At 36.0% G+C, this 15,112-nt stretch overlaps 1 protein-coding gene and 1 non-coding gene across 2 annotated transcripts; one reads left to right on the top strand and one right to left on the bottom strand.

Moving 5' to 3' along the window:
* The first annotated feature begins 5,613 nt into the window (after positions 1-5,613).
* Positions 5,614-5,720, top strand: LOC120163210. Its single transcript, XR_005519631.1, has one exon. It is a non-coding gene; the product is annotated as a small nucleolar RNA R71 (small nucleolar RNA).
* Positions 5,721-11,124: 5,404 nt separating this feature from the next.
* On the bottom strand, positions 11,125-14,241 carry LOC120163130 (protein DETOXIFICATION 35-like). Its single transcript, XM_039173131.1, has 7 exons — positions 13,837-14,241; positions 13,090-13,715; positions 12,955-13,011; positions 12,638-12,876; positions 12,422-12,540; positions 11,454-11,540; positions 11,125-11,193 (listed from the first exon to the last, which is right to left on the bottom strand). Exons 1-7 carry the CDS (start codon positions 14,131-14,133, stop codon positions 11,125-11,127), a joined length of 1,494 nt encoding a protein of 497 aa, XP_039029062.1. The 5' UTR covers positions 14,134-14,241.
* Between the last annotated feature and the right edge of the window lie 871 nt (positions 14,242-15,112).

Raw genomic sequence — 15,112 nt, 5'->3', positions numbered from 1 at the left:
CCGCCACTGCACCACTAGCGTTGCCCCAGCATGGGGCCGAAAAAAGTGTGAAATCAAAGCGAACTGAATTAGAAAATATCTACACCCACTACTGAAAATGTCAGCACCAACAAGTAAGCACCGAACCAAACGAGCACCAAGAAACCAAACAAGAAGATCCAGCTTTTTCTCTGTTCTCAATTCAGAAACACTACACGAAATGGACCACCCTAGCTGGATCAAACAACACTATAAAGCACCACAAAGCATCTGCAACAGCACGAGCCATCGCCGCTACAGTAGTAAACGCCCTCCATGCCACCAACGTACTTCCCACCTCTAAATCCAATCTGTCTACCTGGTGGGTGTCGAATCCAACAAATAATAATACATTCTTTTAGAAATATAAATTTGTAGTAGCGGTAAGCAAGGTCGAATCCACAGGGATTGGGTAGACTTGTTTTAATGAAAATTAAAGCAAACAAAAGGGGTTTTAAAATCGAGAAGAAATCAAAAAGAAAAAGCATTTAAAATCAACCAAGAATTTAGAGAGATTATTATTAAAAAATATCCAACTAAAGGTATAATTTCAGAATTGGTTTAGAGAATTGATCATAGATGCAATGATAAAATCTTCTACTTTTCACTAAATTGGTTATGGTTATTGAGAAGCTCTAACAACATGTCTCTCCTTAGTTTCTCGATAATCAAGAGAAGCTCTTTGATTATTTCCCTTGTTAATGAACAACCCTAGACAAGCTCTTAAGATTTAATCCACCAATAGCATTAACCACTAGAGGGACCATCAATTCTAGCCAACGAATACACAAGCTCGATTCATTTAGACTAGGTTATATATCTTCATAACATAATCAAAACCAACTATGTTACTTTACCACTAATATTAGAACGTTTAAACAATTATAGATTTAAAGTTCTAAATGTCAATTTATCAACCTGATAATTGAACAACGGACCCTTTGCATAATCAATCAAGCCAATAATTCTTAATAAAAACAGAAGATATATAAATAGCAAAGAAGTAAAAGAACAATGAAAATTATTTAGATCTCACAATCCTTGAAGAACCAAAACTTCAATTATCCTCCAGTTGAAACAAAAGTATTTAGCTACTCATAATTGAAAGAAAACCAAAAGAAAAACTTAAAGAAAACCTAATGAAAACTTGATTTCAAACTTGATGCCTCCTATGAAAGCCCTAGCTCCCCTTTTATAAGGATTTTCCTACTCTAGATAAGGAAGTTTATTAAAAGTAAATCCCACAAAAATAGGGGTTTTAAATGCTCTCATCCTTTTCTAAAGATAAGAATAATTCAAAAGAGTCTTCCAGCCGTCATTAAACTCTTTTTCCCTTATAAATTTGTAACCCTAATTTAGGGTTGTATATACTGGTAAGGCGCGTCCACGCCTTAACTGAAGACGTCTTCTGCGATAGCTCAAGATGAATAAGTCGTGCCCACGCCTTATGCGAAAACCTCTTCTGGTCTTGCCAACTTCTTGAATTCTGATTTTTCTTCCTTAATTTGGGGATTTTGTGAATATCATGCTAATCATTAGATTTTGAACTTGTTTTATCCAAATCTTCAACCTAATCCACAAAATACGAAATATAATCAAAATCCATGATTTAAGCAATTTTAGTTATTAAAATATGAGGAAAATATCATAGAATATATGTCTAATATGCATCCTATCAAATTCCCCCACACTTAAACCAATGCTTGTCCTCAACCATATAATAGTTCAAATTCATAACTCTTCTCAACATCAATCCTTCTTCTTCCTTTGCTCATCCATCCATAATCAAAATTTTTGTGCCTTAAAGACTCAAATCTAGACACAAGTAAGGAACGAACAATTCGTAGAAGAAATTCTCATAAACCAAAACAAATGAATAATCACTACATCAATCTTTTCGAAATCAAAATACAGTGGGATCTAATACCCTCACATTGGATTCACTCAATATGCTCGAAGTGTTTAGGGTGTCAATAAACTCTCAAGCAAAAACAGAGAAAATTTTTACCATAGGCTTGCTAACCTATCACATCCCCATCACTAGTCAATGAATTGAATGTATAAAAACCTCAGGGTCTTAAACAGGGAGTAATGGGACTTAGGTGAGGTTTGGTAGGAAATGAATTTGAGTTGTTTTATTGAAGGAGTCATACAAACTTATTCACATGGAACTCAATCTCAAATGTTCTCTTCAAGGCAAATAACATTTTTTCTTTTGCACAATCTCTTATTCTTCCTTTCCTATGCACAAGTTTTTTCTTTTTTTTCAATGAAAGAGATTGCAACTCGAATCACTATATTCCAAAATCTTCCAATCTTCTCAAGATAATTTGAATTCTCAAGTGAAGAAGCTCATACAATCCTCTAATTCAAGGTTCAAAAGAGGGGAAATTAACAAAAAAGGATTTGATATTCGCTTGTACCATGGTTAATTTTAAACAAAAAGGCTCAAGCTCAAAATTGGCTTTCTAAGGATGATAATCAGGGTAGGCTCTTTACGAAAGCTAAAAGTGGTTTCACCTAAATGCCCTTATCGTTCTTGATGCATCCAATTTTAAAATGTGGTCTTCGGCATGTATAGCAAAGCAAGTTCTAGAAAAATTAACCATGTATGGCAATCACTCAATCAAGAAATGGAGCATGCTGAAAAATGAGTACTCATTAGCCCAAAAACTCATATAAAGGGTAAACATGTATCAAATCCCACACATTTTTCATTCAATCAGTCATCAAGAGTAATCAACCAGTGTGTAGCAAATAAGAATTCAACTACTCAAGCTAATCCCTCATTATGCTTCAACTTAATTCGATAATTCAAAACAATCCAAAACATGTAAGGACAAACATAGAAAGAATCTGGAATTTCAAAGAGAAAAATCACAAAAAATAACTAAAGCATACTTGTTTTTTTTCAAAAAAATTGAAGCAAAATTATGTTCAAACCAAAACCATGTATGAAATACTCTCCCCTACACTTAATCCATGCATTGTCCTCAATGTATCAAAAGTAAATGCTCAAAAACCATAAAAGAATAATAGTAGAAAAATCCCCTGAAAATGTTGAGCATCAGCCACGATATTTGTCACGAGCTAGGGGTGAAGGCGCTGTGCATCGGCTGGGTTGATTCTTGGACTGAGCGGAGAGGATGGCTGATGGCGCGCATTCTTCTGAAGGAATAAAGAAAAGATAAGGCACATTTATAAATAAAAAATTATTTGAATCTTGTTTCCTGAACTAGGAGTGGTGTTGAGTTTAGACGTGGGCACGTCTTATACAAAATCATCTTCTAGATAGTGAGAGATTTTAGGAATGGTTCTGCTTTTGTAAGCCGTGCCCACGAGTTACAAAAATTCATCTTCTAACCTAAAGAGGAAAACAAGATTAATTGTACTCCGAAAAATCAAGGAAAATAAATAAAAATAAAAAAATAACGAAAATAGAAATTGAAAAGGAAAAAAAAATTGGGCTGCCTCCCAAGAGCGCCTTTCTTTAACGTCTTTGGCTAGACTTCGTAGCTTCTTAATCATCCTAAGTTGGGTAATATAAAATGGTTTGACCAATAGTATGCACCAGAGAACCTTCATAAAAAGGTTTGAAATGATGATCATCGACCTTAAATATATGACTTGTATCCAAACTTTGTGTTTCAACAAAAGAGAAATTTTTTCTCCACCCAATAACTTCCTTGTACTCTCTAAGCATTCGAATCAACTTTTCTTCTTCTAAGCGAGAGAGTTTGTTGGGAATGATCATCGGAATAGTTTCCTCTTCTCTTAAATATACATGTTTCAGATGATTTGGCAAAGGCTTCGTTTCCAATTTTTGTCCCTGCACAAGAGAAGGAAGAAGTTTGGTCTGAGAAAGAGGTGACTCAATATAAGATACATCATACCTCAAGGGTTTGAGTGATTCTAGTTCTTGGATTGTATCTTGCAAATCAAGATCCAACACAGACTTTTTCATGATTCCCTGCAATCCTTCGGAAGTGAAATTCATGTTGAGTGTATCTTTCAACTTGTCATATTCATTTTGATCAAAAGTTTCTTGTGCTAAAGGGTCAATAACATCCATGAAAAAAACAGAGCACATATAATTAGGACATCTAATGGCATCATAAATATTGAATTTAATAATTTCGCTATCAAATTCCATGGTAAGTGTACTATCATTTACATCAATTTTTGTCCTAGCTGTTTTTAAAAATGGTCTTCCTAAAAAAATTGATGTTGATTTAGAAGAATCATTTTCTTGCATATAAAGAACATAAAAATCTGCAGGAAAAACCAATTCATTAACTTGCACCAAAACATCCTCTAAAACTCCCTCAGGATATACATTAGATCTATCAGCAAGTTGAATAATCACTCATGTTTCTTTCAAATGACCAACATTCAGAGATGAGTAAATAGAAAGAGGCGTGATATTTATTGAGGCTCCTAGATCTAGCATTTCTCTCTCAATCCTAACATTACCGAGTTTACAAGGGATAGTAAACATACCTGGATTTTTGCACTTGGGGGATAGTTTTTTCTGGAGGACATCTGAAACATTCTCCCCCATACTTACATTTTCAATTCCCTTGAGCTTTCTCTAGTTGGTGCAAAATTCTTTAAGAACTTTAGCATATCGAGGTACTTGTTTAATTGCATCAAGTAAAGGAATATTTACCTTGATCTTGCGAAATGTCTTAAGAATTTCTCTCTTCTACTTATTTCTTGGACTTAGCGAATCTAGAGGGAAAATGAGGATCTATGACAAATTCCTTCGGTTTTTCGCTTTTAAGTCCTTTAGGTTGGTCTTTCTGAGTTTGAGGAGCAACAACTTCCTCTAAGGCTCTCCCATGTTTCAATAGACTAGGTTTCTTCAACTCTTTTCCACTTCTCAATGTGATTGCACTAACATTTTGTCTTGGATTAACAACAATTTGTGAATGTAGATTACCTTGGGATTCTAATCGACTTATAGAGGATGCCAATTGACTCATTTGATTCTCCAAATTTTGTATGCTTGTTCTTGTCTCTTGCTGAAATTGTTGTGTATTAGTTGCAAGTGATTTGACAAATTCTTCTAGAGACATACCTGGCTTTGAAGAAGACTGCTCAGGTGGAAAATGCTGGAACTGCGATGGTCTTGGTCCATAGCTAAGGTTAGGATGATCCCTCCATCCTGGATTATAGGTATTTGAGTAAGGATCATACTTCCTTCATGGTGGATCGGGAAACCTTCCAATTGCATTGGCGTGCTCATGAGAGTCATCTTGAAGCATAGGGCACATGTCAATTGGGTGACCAATCGTAGCACATATCCCACAAGCTTTCACTTGCTGCGTTTTTCCTACAACTTGTTGTTAAACAAGGGAGCTGAGATGCGATAATTGATGTTCAATGGTGGATGAACCTACCTCATTCACCCTTCTTGAAGATGTGTCTTTCCTAAAGCCAAATTGTTGTGAATTAGCGGCCATGTTGGAGATCAATTCCCTAACATCGCGAGGAGTCTTAGTCAATATGGTACCTCCACTAGTTGCGTCCATCATCTTCCTCTCCATGGGTAGAAGTGCCTCGTAGAAATATTGCATGAGAAGTTGCTCAGAAATCTCATGTTGAGGGCAGCTGGCACACAGTCATTTGAATCGTTCCCAATACTCGTGAAAGGTCTCAGTATCTTTTTGTTTTATTCCACATATCTCCCTTCGAAGGCCAACAGCTCTTGAAGCAGGGAAAACTTTATCAAGAAACATCCTCACCCTCTCAGCCCAAGTAGTTACAGAACTAGGGGGTAAATAGAAGAGCCAATCTTTAGCTCTATCAGTTAGCGAGAACGGAAAAGCACGCAGTTTTATTTGTTCTTCAGTCACTCCTTGCGGTCTCATACTTGAACATATTACGTGGAATTCCTTCAAATGCTTATGAGGATCTTCATTCTCAAGTCCATGAAAATTACGCAACAAATGAATCAAACCATATTTTAATTCAAAAGTTACCTCCAAGGTTGGGTAGTCAATCCAGAGCGGTTGTTGATTCTCATTTGGTGCAGCCAATTCTCTTAGAGTTGTTTCTTCGTTGGCCATTGTTCCTTCTATTTCAAAATCGCTGGATGAATCAACCAAGTTGACTACAGATTTTGATTCAGGGGATGAAGAATAAGAAGCTTGTTTGTTGCACAAGTTAGTTTCTTTTCTTAACCTGCGAGCGGTCTTCTTGATTTCAGGATCATATTGGAGTTCACCTGCACGAGAAGAACGGAGCATCAAAATACGTCTAAATGACACCAATCCCCGGCAATGCGCCAAAATTTTGGTGGGTGTCGAATCCAACAAATAATAATACTTGCTTTTAGAAATATAAATTTGTAGTAGCGGTAAGCAAGGTCGAATCCACAGGGATTGAGTAAACTTATTTTAATGAAAATTAAAGCAAATAAAAGGGGTTTTAACATCGAGAAGAAATCAAAAAGAAAAAAGCATTTAAAATCAACCAAGAATTTAGAGAGATTATTATTAAGAAAATATACAACTAAAGGTATAATTTCAGAATTGGCAGAGAATTGATCATAGATGCAATAATAAAATCTTCTACATTTCACTAAATTGGTTATGGTTATTGAGAAGCTCTAACAACCTGTCTCTCCTTAGTTTCTCGATAATCAAGAGAAGCTCTTTGATTATTTCCCTTGTTAATGAACAACCCTAGACAATCTCTTAAGATTTAATCCACCAACAGCATTAACCACTAGAGGGACCACCAATTCTAGCCAACGAATACACAAGCTCGATTCATTTAGGTTATATATCTTCATAACATAATCAAAATCAACTATGTTACTTTACCACTAATATTATAATGTTTAAACAATTACGGATTTAAAGTTCTAAATGGAAATTTATCAACCAGATAATTGAACAACGGACCCTTTGCACAATCAATTAAGAAAATAATTCTTTATAAAACAGAAGATATATAAATAGCAAAGAAGTAAAAGAACAATGAAAATTATTTAGATCTCACAATCCTTGAAGAACCAAAACTTCAATTATCCTCCGGTTGGAACAAAAGTATTTAGCTACTCATAATTGAAAGAAAACCAAAATAAAAACTTAAAGAAATTCTAATGAAAACTTGATTTCAAACTTGATTCCTCCTATGAAAGCACTAGCTCCCCTTTTATAAGGATTTTCCTACTCTAGATAAGGAAGTTTATTAAAAGTAAATCCCATAAAAATAGGGGTTTTAAATGCCCTCATCTTTTTCTAATGATAAGAAATAATTCAAAAGAGTCTTCCAACTGTCATTAAACTATTTTTCCCTTTTAAATTTGCAACCCTAATTTAGGGTTATACGGACTGGTAAGGAGCGCCCACGCCTTAACTGAAGACTTCTTCTGCGATAGCTCAGGATGAATAAGTCGTGCCCACGCCTTATGCGAAAACCTCTTCTGGTCTTGCCAACTTCTTGAATTCCGATTTTTCTTCCATAATTTGGGGATTTTGTGAAGATCATGCTAATCATTAGATTTTTGAACTTGTTTTATCCAAATCTTCAACCTAATCCACAAAATACAAAATATAATCAAAATCCATGATTTAATCAATTTTAGTTATTCAAATATGAGGAAAATATCATATAATATATGTCTAATATCCTATCATTACCACTACTAAAAACACTAAACTTGCTTCTCTACCCCTGGAAATCGTGGTACTTCCTTTTCACAAAGAGTAACCTCTTAGAAATTATAAGACTGAAATGATTCGCCCCCTCGAACATGAATTTTGAGACCTCAGCAATAGTAACCTCAAGAAACCTTGAGCACTTGAATATAGAATTGGATGCCCAACTATGATCCTATTCCCTAGACATTGCATAGCACAAACTCTCCTAAAAAAATGAGTTGCTCTACTAACTCAGAACTCGAAAAGATGGGAACATCGAATACCCCTTCTTCATAGACACCCGAAACATCCACTATAACTCCTTCATGTGTCGCACCACCTTTCAAGAAACCATAAATAATTCACACCTCTGACTACTCGACACATTATACTCCTGCCCATCCAAACCACCCTCGAGACCCACGCCTTCTTTCTCTAACAAAACCTGATGATGTCTGCAAGCACCAAAACTTGCTGCCAACATTCCACTAATGAAAAGATTCCTCTGACTCAAACCAAATTCTTCTGCATATACCTCTATGAAACCAGAATCCTCTGCCATTACATTGGCGACTGCAAACCATGCTCCCCCATCGACCAAAGATCCGACAATGCAAACACGAGCCTCACAACAATATTGAACTTCCAAAGGAACTACACCTCATTTCCATAACCGGAACACAAAAACCAGCAACTGTAGTAGAACCCTCCTTCAACATGGAACACATCTCAACACCAACAACGTTGAATTCGCCGCTCCACCACCGATTGGAGTGCCAAAAAGGACCACACAATGCAATACACAAAACACAGGAGCGGGCAGTGAACAACATCAAATAGCAACACCCAAGAACACTGACATTGCTGCTTAAAAGCAAACTTAATAAAAGTAAAAGCAACAAAAGAAAGAAAAGAATCGGCGGCCAGCAACCAGGCTTGAGAGCTGGTGCCGCCGCCGCCGCCTAATGATAGTTGTTGAGGGAAAAAAGGCAACCGCCTAATCGTGTGTTAAATAATAATTTCTATTCATAGATAGAACTTTTTGCTTCAAATTGAAACGTTTAGGGTAAGAATAGGACCCAAAATAACAATTTTTTGTGTTGTGCCTAATCCAAAACCCTAAACCAGAAATGATGGTAGACCCCAAAAACTAGAAAGCTTACTCTTATTAATACGATGATTCTTGTTTCAGGTCAACCCACGCACCCACCAGCTAAAACTCTGTGATTTTGGAAGTGCCAAAGTTTTGGTGTGTACAATAGAATCGTAATTTTTTTTTGCTTCTACCTAATTATTCACGATGCTAATTTTTATTTAACTTGGCCAGGTAAAAGGGGAACCAAACATATCATACATATGGATTGACCATTTACCTTTCTTTTTTAACCTTAGGAAAATGAAGGTGAAGAGACTGTAAATGAAAAATGCGAACCAAAATCCGACTTTGGTGCTACCGAGAGCAACAGTGAGATCGATAAATCCGTTCTTGCTGTGAAGAAGGATTGAGAGAACCCACCAGCACCAAAAGCTGTAAGTTGTTGTTATTTGACAATTAAATGAATTTTGAGATTAAAATGATTGTTACTATTTAGCATATGAACTTCAAGGAAATGGATACTTGGAAAAAAATGGAAGAATACTAGAAAGATGGCATGATACATGTATTTGTGTCATTCCATGAAGTTCTTTCTTTATCTATTCATGTTTCATTACTATCAGTATAATGCCCTTGCAGGAAGTTCCGCCCGATAATGAGTTTGAGAAAATAGGTTATCCTTAGATTCAAGTGACATTTGCAGATATTGGTGCTTTGAGTGAGACCAAATAATCACTTCAAGGACTCGTAATGCTCCCGCTGCCAAGGCCTGATCTCTTCAACGGAGGGCTTCTCAAACCTTGTAAAGGTATCTTACTCTTCGACCATCCTGGAACTGGGAAAACAATGCTAGCAAAAGCCATTGTGAAATAAACTGGAGCTAGTTTCATTAACGTCTCAATGTCCACCATTACATCAAAATGGTTCGGAGAAGATGAAAAGAACATTAGAGCTTTATTTACACTAGCAGCAAAGGTGGCACCAACTATTACTTAATGTTCGACAATAGTGTCCTAATTCATTTTGAAAAGATAGTCATCATCATTTCGTCTTTGTCTATCTGATAGCCATTGCTGATTTGTATACGATTCAAACATATTGTTAAAATCTATATTTATGAAATGTATCTATGGAATAATGACTTCTTGTAAACTCCACTTGTTTATGCTCTTCATTACCATCTTACCTTTTTGTTGAAATTACTGACATCTTAAATAATTACTTTACTACTGATAGCAGAATACCAATTGAGCACATTTTTCTGCATAACTTGTGTCTTAATTAAAATGTATGGTTGTTAATTAGATAAAACTACATGATATTAAATTTAGATGATGTAGAGCATAAATGAAATATGCAAAATCAATTAATCTTAGCTAAAGAAAGGTAATTAGCGGCATTTGTATCCAAAAAACGCCGCTATAGATCTGACCTTTTGCGACGTTTGTTACAAAATCGTCGCTATAGACCTAACTTTTTACAGCGTTTGTATCCAAAAACGCCGCTATAGATCTGACCTTTTACGGCGTTTGTTCCAAAAACGACGCTATAGATTTGACTTTTTGCAGCGATTGTTCCAAAAAAACCGCTATAGATCTCAATCTTTTGCGGCATTTGTTCCAAAAACGCTGCTATAGATCTGACCTTTTGCGGCATTTGTTCCAAAAATGCCGCTACAGATAAAGAACTTTTGCGGCGTTTTTTATTCTCAAACGCCGCTAACTTTAGCGGCTCTGGTATGGCCGGCGCTTCTTGCGGCGTTTTTTCTATCGCCTCAAGTGCTTTTAGCGGTGCTTAAAACGCCGCTGTAGGACTAAAAAACGTCGCTAAAACTCTGTTTTACTGTAGTGATTGTTTTCTTTTGAGGTATTGGATTTAAGCAGTTATATTTATAGGGTGTGCTATAAACATATAATACCTTATAACCATTTTAAACTATTAAAAAATAGAAAATGGATTAAAAAAAACAATGAGAGAAACGCATCATTGGAGATATCAAATGAAAGTGGAATATAAATAAGGTCTAATAATAAAAATTACTTCTAAATTATATTATTGTTCTTATTTGGTCAAGTTTTATGTTTAATATTTGTACTATGTATAAATTATAGATTTAGTCCACATATTATTAAATTATGTATATTATTCTTGTTGTATTTGTTTTCAGGTGACTCAACTGTTCCTGCTTAGTGTTTTCTAAGCTTTAATATTTGAGTTTTACTGTAATGTTTCATCATTGTTTTCTGCAGAACTAAAACATAATGATATCTTGGCATATAAGCATCAACTTTATGAATAATATAAAACCAAGTCAAAGCCTATATAAAAAGAAGAAGCAATTAATGATATGAAAGTGATCTAAACTCTACTATTTGTCCTGATATCTTGGCCGCCCCATTTCTTCATACGTTCCGATGTTTGTTCTACCTGCAAATGCAGACCACAACTCTTATATATATCAAAATGAAATCATATTTGTTACCAATGGAGTTGAATCAAGTGGTAAGCAGCTTAATACTGCTTAAATAGGTCTCTAGTTTAAGTCATTGTGTATGCAGAAAATCTCTACCAAGAGATTCACCCGCTAAAACTAGATGCGTAATCTGGTTCGATCCGGATTAGTCAAGGCGAAACTTCAAGAACCGGGGGAAAATCATTTTTGTTTTGCAAAGACAGTTTAAACTAACCTCCTTGTTCCAATTTGTTTTCCAAAGAACAATCAAAAGCAGTAGGGTTTGCAAAGCAGTTCCAGCTATCATACCTCCCCAAAGTCCCTACAATTGTGACAGCAAGACTGAATAATATGGGCATATCTTCAAAACATTTTCGATGGTTTTCTTGGAATATCACAAAGGAATATATATATAATGAAAAGCTCTAATAAATAAAGGTCATTTTTTTGGGTAAAATATACAAATGATCCTCCGACTCTAGGACATTGCTTTGTTGAGTCTCGATTATTAAAAGTTACAAAATGGTATTCTGACTGTAGGGTGTTGTTTTGTTGAGTGCTTTGACTATTAAAAGTTACCACATGGTCACCTGACTATTCATATGTTCTAAACTCGTCTTTTCCCGTGAAAAAATTGAAGGTAGTTTGAGTTGAACGTTGACATGTTAATTGAGATATGATAAAATCATATTTTAATCATGTCTACTGGCTCCGCCTTTATTTTCAAGCACTGACTCGACAACATAATGTTTCAAGCATTTGCTCTACAACATAATGTAATCAGAGAATCGATCCACAAAATATAACTTAAACGATTATAGGATCAAATTTTGTCATATCTCATTCAACAAGTTAATGTCCAGATCATACGACCACCATTTTCTTAACAAAAAAACACGAGTTTAGAACATATGAATAGTCGGGTGACCATTTTGTATTTTAATAGTCAAAGGACTCAACAAAGCAGCATCCTATAATAAGGGGGTTATTTTTTAATTTTTAATAGTCTGAGGACTCAAGAAAATAATATACTATAGTTAGGGGCCATTTGAATATTTTACCATATAGACCAACTACTCAAACCTATATTTTCTAAGAGGGAATAATACTCTTTTTATAACTAAAATCACTAATTAGGTTGGCAAAATTTTCACATTGAACTAAATAAAACCAACGAAATGTAAACAACGAGAAATAAAATACCATCACTCCAAAGTCGGCAATATAACCAAGTAGGTAACCGAGGGGAAGACCAAAAGCATAATAGCAACCTAAATTAATATAAGCAACCAATGACTGCCATCCACCGCCAACAGCAACACCTACGAGAGTATATAACCATAAGAAAAGATGCAAAAAACTAGGGAAATATGAATTTCACAGCCACGAAGATGATGACAATGAAGCATATTGACACACCTGATATGACAGGCTGAACACTGTTAAGAACCATGGTGATACCAAGAAGGTATGCTAGATGAGAAACAGCTCGTTGCATTTGCTTGCTGCTAGTAAAAATGACAGTAAAGTCGTCCCTGGTTATCACAAGAAGAACCATGCATAAAAGACCGATGAACAGAGACTGCACCACTGTAACATACACCGAGTATTTGGCTGCTCTTGGATGTCCCCATCCTAGCTCATTGGAAACACGAACGCTGACAATAAGAGCACCGGTAAAACAGTAAACCTTTTTTGATTCAGTTTTGAAAATGATCCAAAACTCAATATAATACCTCATAGCAGCGTTTATTCCAATGAACAACATAGCTTCCCACCCGTTCAAGTTCATGCTGTCGTGCAAATGCAGAAACAAATTAGAAGTTTAGATAATGTTGTTTTAGTACTTTAGCTTTTCTCTATGAACTCACCAAATAGAAAGGGATCCCACTGCAATGACTGCATTATCAAGGTGACCGACGAGAAGAATCATGCTCATCATGTACCAGACTTCAAGGCAAAGCATTACAGCGGAGGCAATGGAGAGTTTAACGAAGGCCCATATGTCCTTGAACGCCAGCCATGAAAATCCAGTCCACACCTCGTCGCACCAAAATATAGCATAAGCCACTTGAGCTAAAGTGATCTCCCAGTTGGTGATGTCAAATGCTATTGCCGCACCGGTTGTACCCCACCCGAACACATCAATGAACAGCCATAGGATCCCAATGTGGAGAAGCAAAGCCACAAATCCAATCCAAGCCAGCACGTTCACCTTGCTTTGAGCTTGAAGAAACTTGCCTGTTGCGCAGTTAATGGCCAGCGAAAACAGCTGTGGGATTGTTAGTATGGTGAACTCACCAGCTAACTCAGCGATCTTTTCTTCTTGGCCTAGAATTTTAAGGATTGGTGTGGCGAATAAGTAAATCGGTAAGATAATGAAACAGGAAGCCAACAAGATGATCCAGGACCTTTGCATATAAACGCCAAGCAAGTGTATTTGCCCGGCACCGAAAGCTTGGCCGCAAAGTGTCTCAAGTGCACTCCCCATGCCAAGCTACGTTTACATAATTTGCACTATAAATTAGGGTTCCTCGCCTAAAGAAAATGGTCATGCTTTCAAATGAATCGACGAGGGAAGAAAGAGATAAAACATAGTGTAGAGAGAGAGAGCGAACCATGAAGCCGAAAGAGAAAGTTCCGATGACGGTGAGAGAAATTGTGACGGCGGAGAGTTCAATATTGCCGATATGGCCGACGAATATACTAGTAAAGGAGTTGGTTCCATATTGACAAATTATTTGGAAAGCAATGGGAGCTGCAATCTTCCACATCTTCACCGTTTCTATCCAAAACACAAGCTTCACTTCCTTGAAGCTCTTCACCGGCGTATAGTCTCCGTTCTCCAACAACGTCAACGTAGTACTGGGGGTGGCCGAAGATGGCGCTCCGTTTAGCAGCGGCGTCGTCTCCATTTCGTGGGGGAGACACGTGGGGTGGTGCTGTAGAAAGCTGATGATTTTGGGATTGATGAGGAGTACGCCCTCTTCTCAAGCCAAATCTTTCGTTGCCTTTGGCATGGTTTGTTACTACAAATTACAACCAACTGCCAACTGCCAATAACAAATATCAAAACACTATTTCCGACCGAAATAAAAAATTTAGTTATGAACATGTCAATTTAATAACTGCTTCTGTCTTTGAAAATCTATTAAGTATAATAAGAATGTGTAAGTTTTGAGGACTAAAGTTGTTATTGTCTCATTTTAATTTTTGTTAAGTCAACCGTTAAATCTAATGACGAGCAATTAAAATTAAAACGTAACTTTAATTATGATTTTAAAAAAATATAATTGGATAACTAAAATAAAAATGCAAGAATAAATATTAATAATGTACTTTTGATTTTTTAATAATTTAAAATTTTATTTTTTATTTAATAAAGTAACAGATTATATTAGTTCATTATAGTAGATTCCAAATCCAACCTAAACATTTAACCCAAATGTTGAATAGATTTCAATGCAACTTGTAGACATCTATTTTTGTTCGGGTCTAAAAGATATTCTATTTATTATTATTATTATTATTATTATTATTATTACTATTACTATTACTATTACTATTATAATTACATTATAATTTTTGTGCAGCCTTAAATACCAGGCCATTACACTCAAGCCCAACAACCAGATAACCTGAAGCCCATTACAAGTGACCCAGATACAAGACCCGATTAGAGTCCAACAACACTCAACTCGACGTGGGTCCAGGATCTTATTCAGCTCAATATTAAATTAGGGTTTCAAAACCCTAAAAGCTCTGGCTGCCGCCAGTGAAGTTGAACAGCCCTCGCCGGCGCATGTGATGCATGCGCTCCTCCAAATCGACGCGTGAGCCACTGTCGTCATCAACCTGGCACACAATAAAGCAAAATACCATCTACAACAAAGA

The sequence above is a fragment of the Hibiscus syriacus genome, unplaced genomic scaffold (assembly GCF_006381635.1).
Source record: "Hibiscus syriacus cultivar Baekdansim isolate YM2019G1 unplaced genomic scaffold, ASM638163v2 tig00111427_pilon, whole genome shotgun sequence".
Classification (NCBI taxonomy): Eukaryota; Viridiplantae; Streptophyta; class Magnoliopsida; order Malvales; family Malvaceae; genus Hibiscus; species Hibiscus syriacus.
Note: the sequence above shows the minus strand (reverse complement) of the source record. Positions and strands in the feature narration are given on the sequence as shown.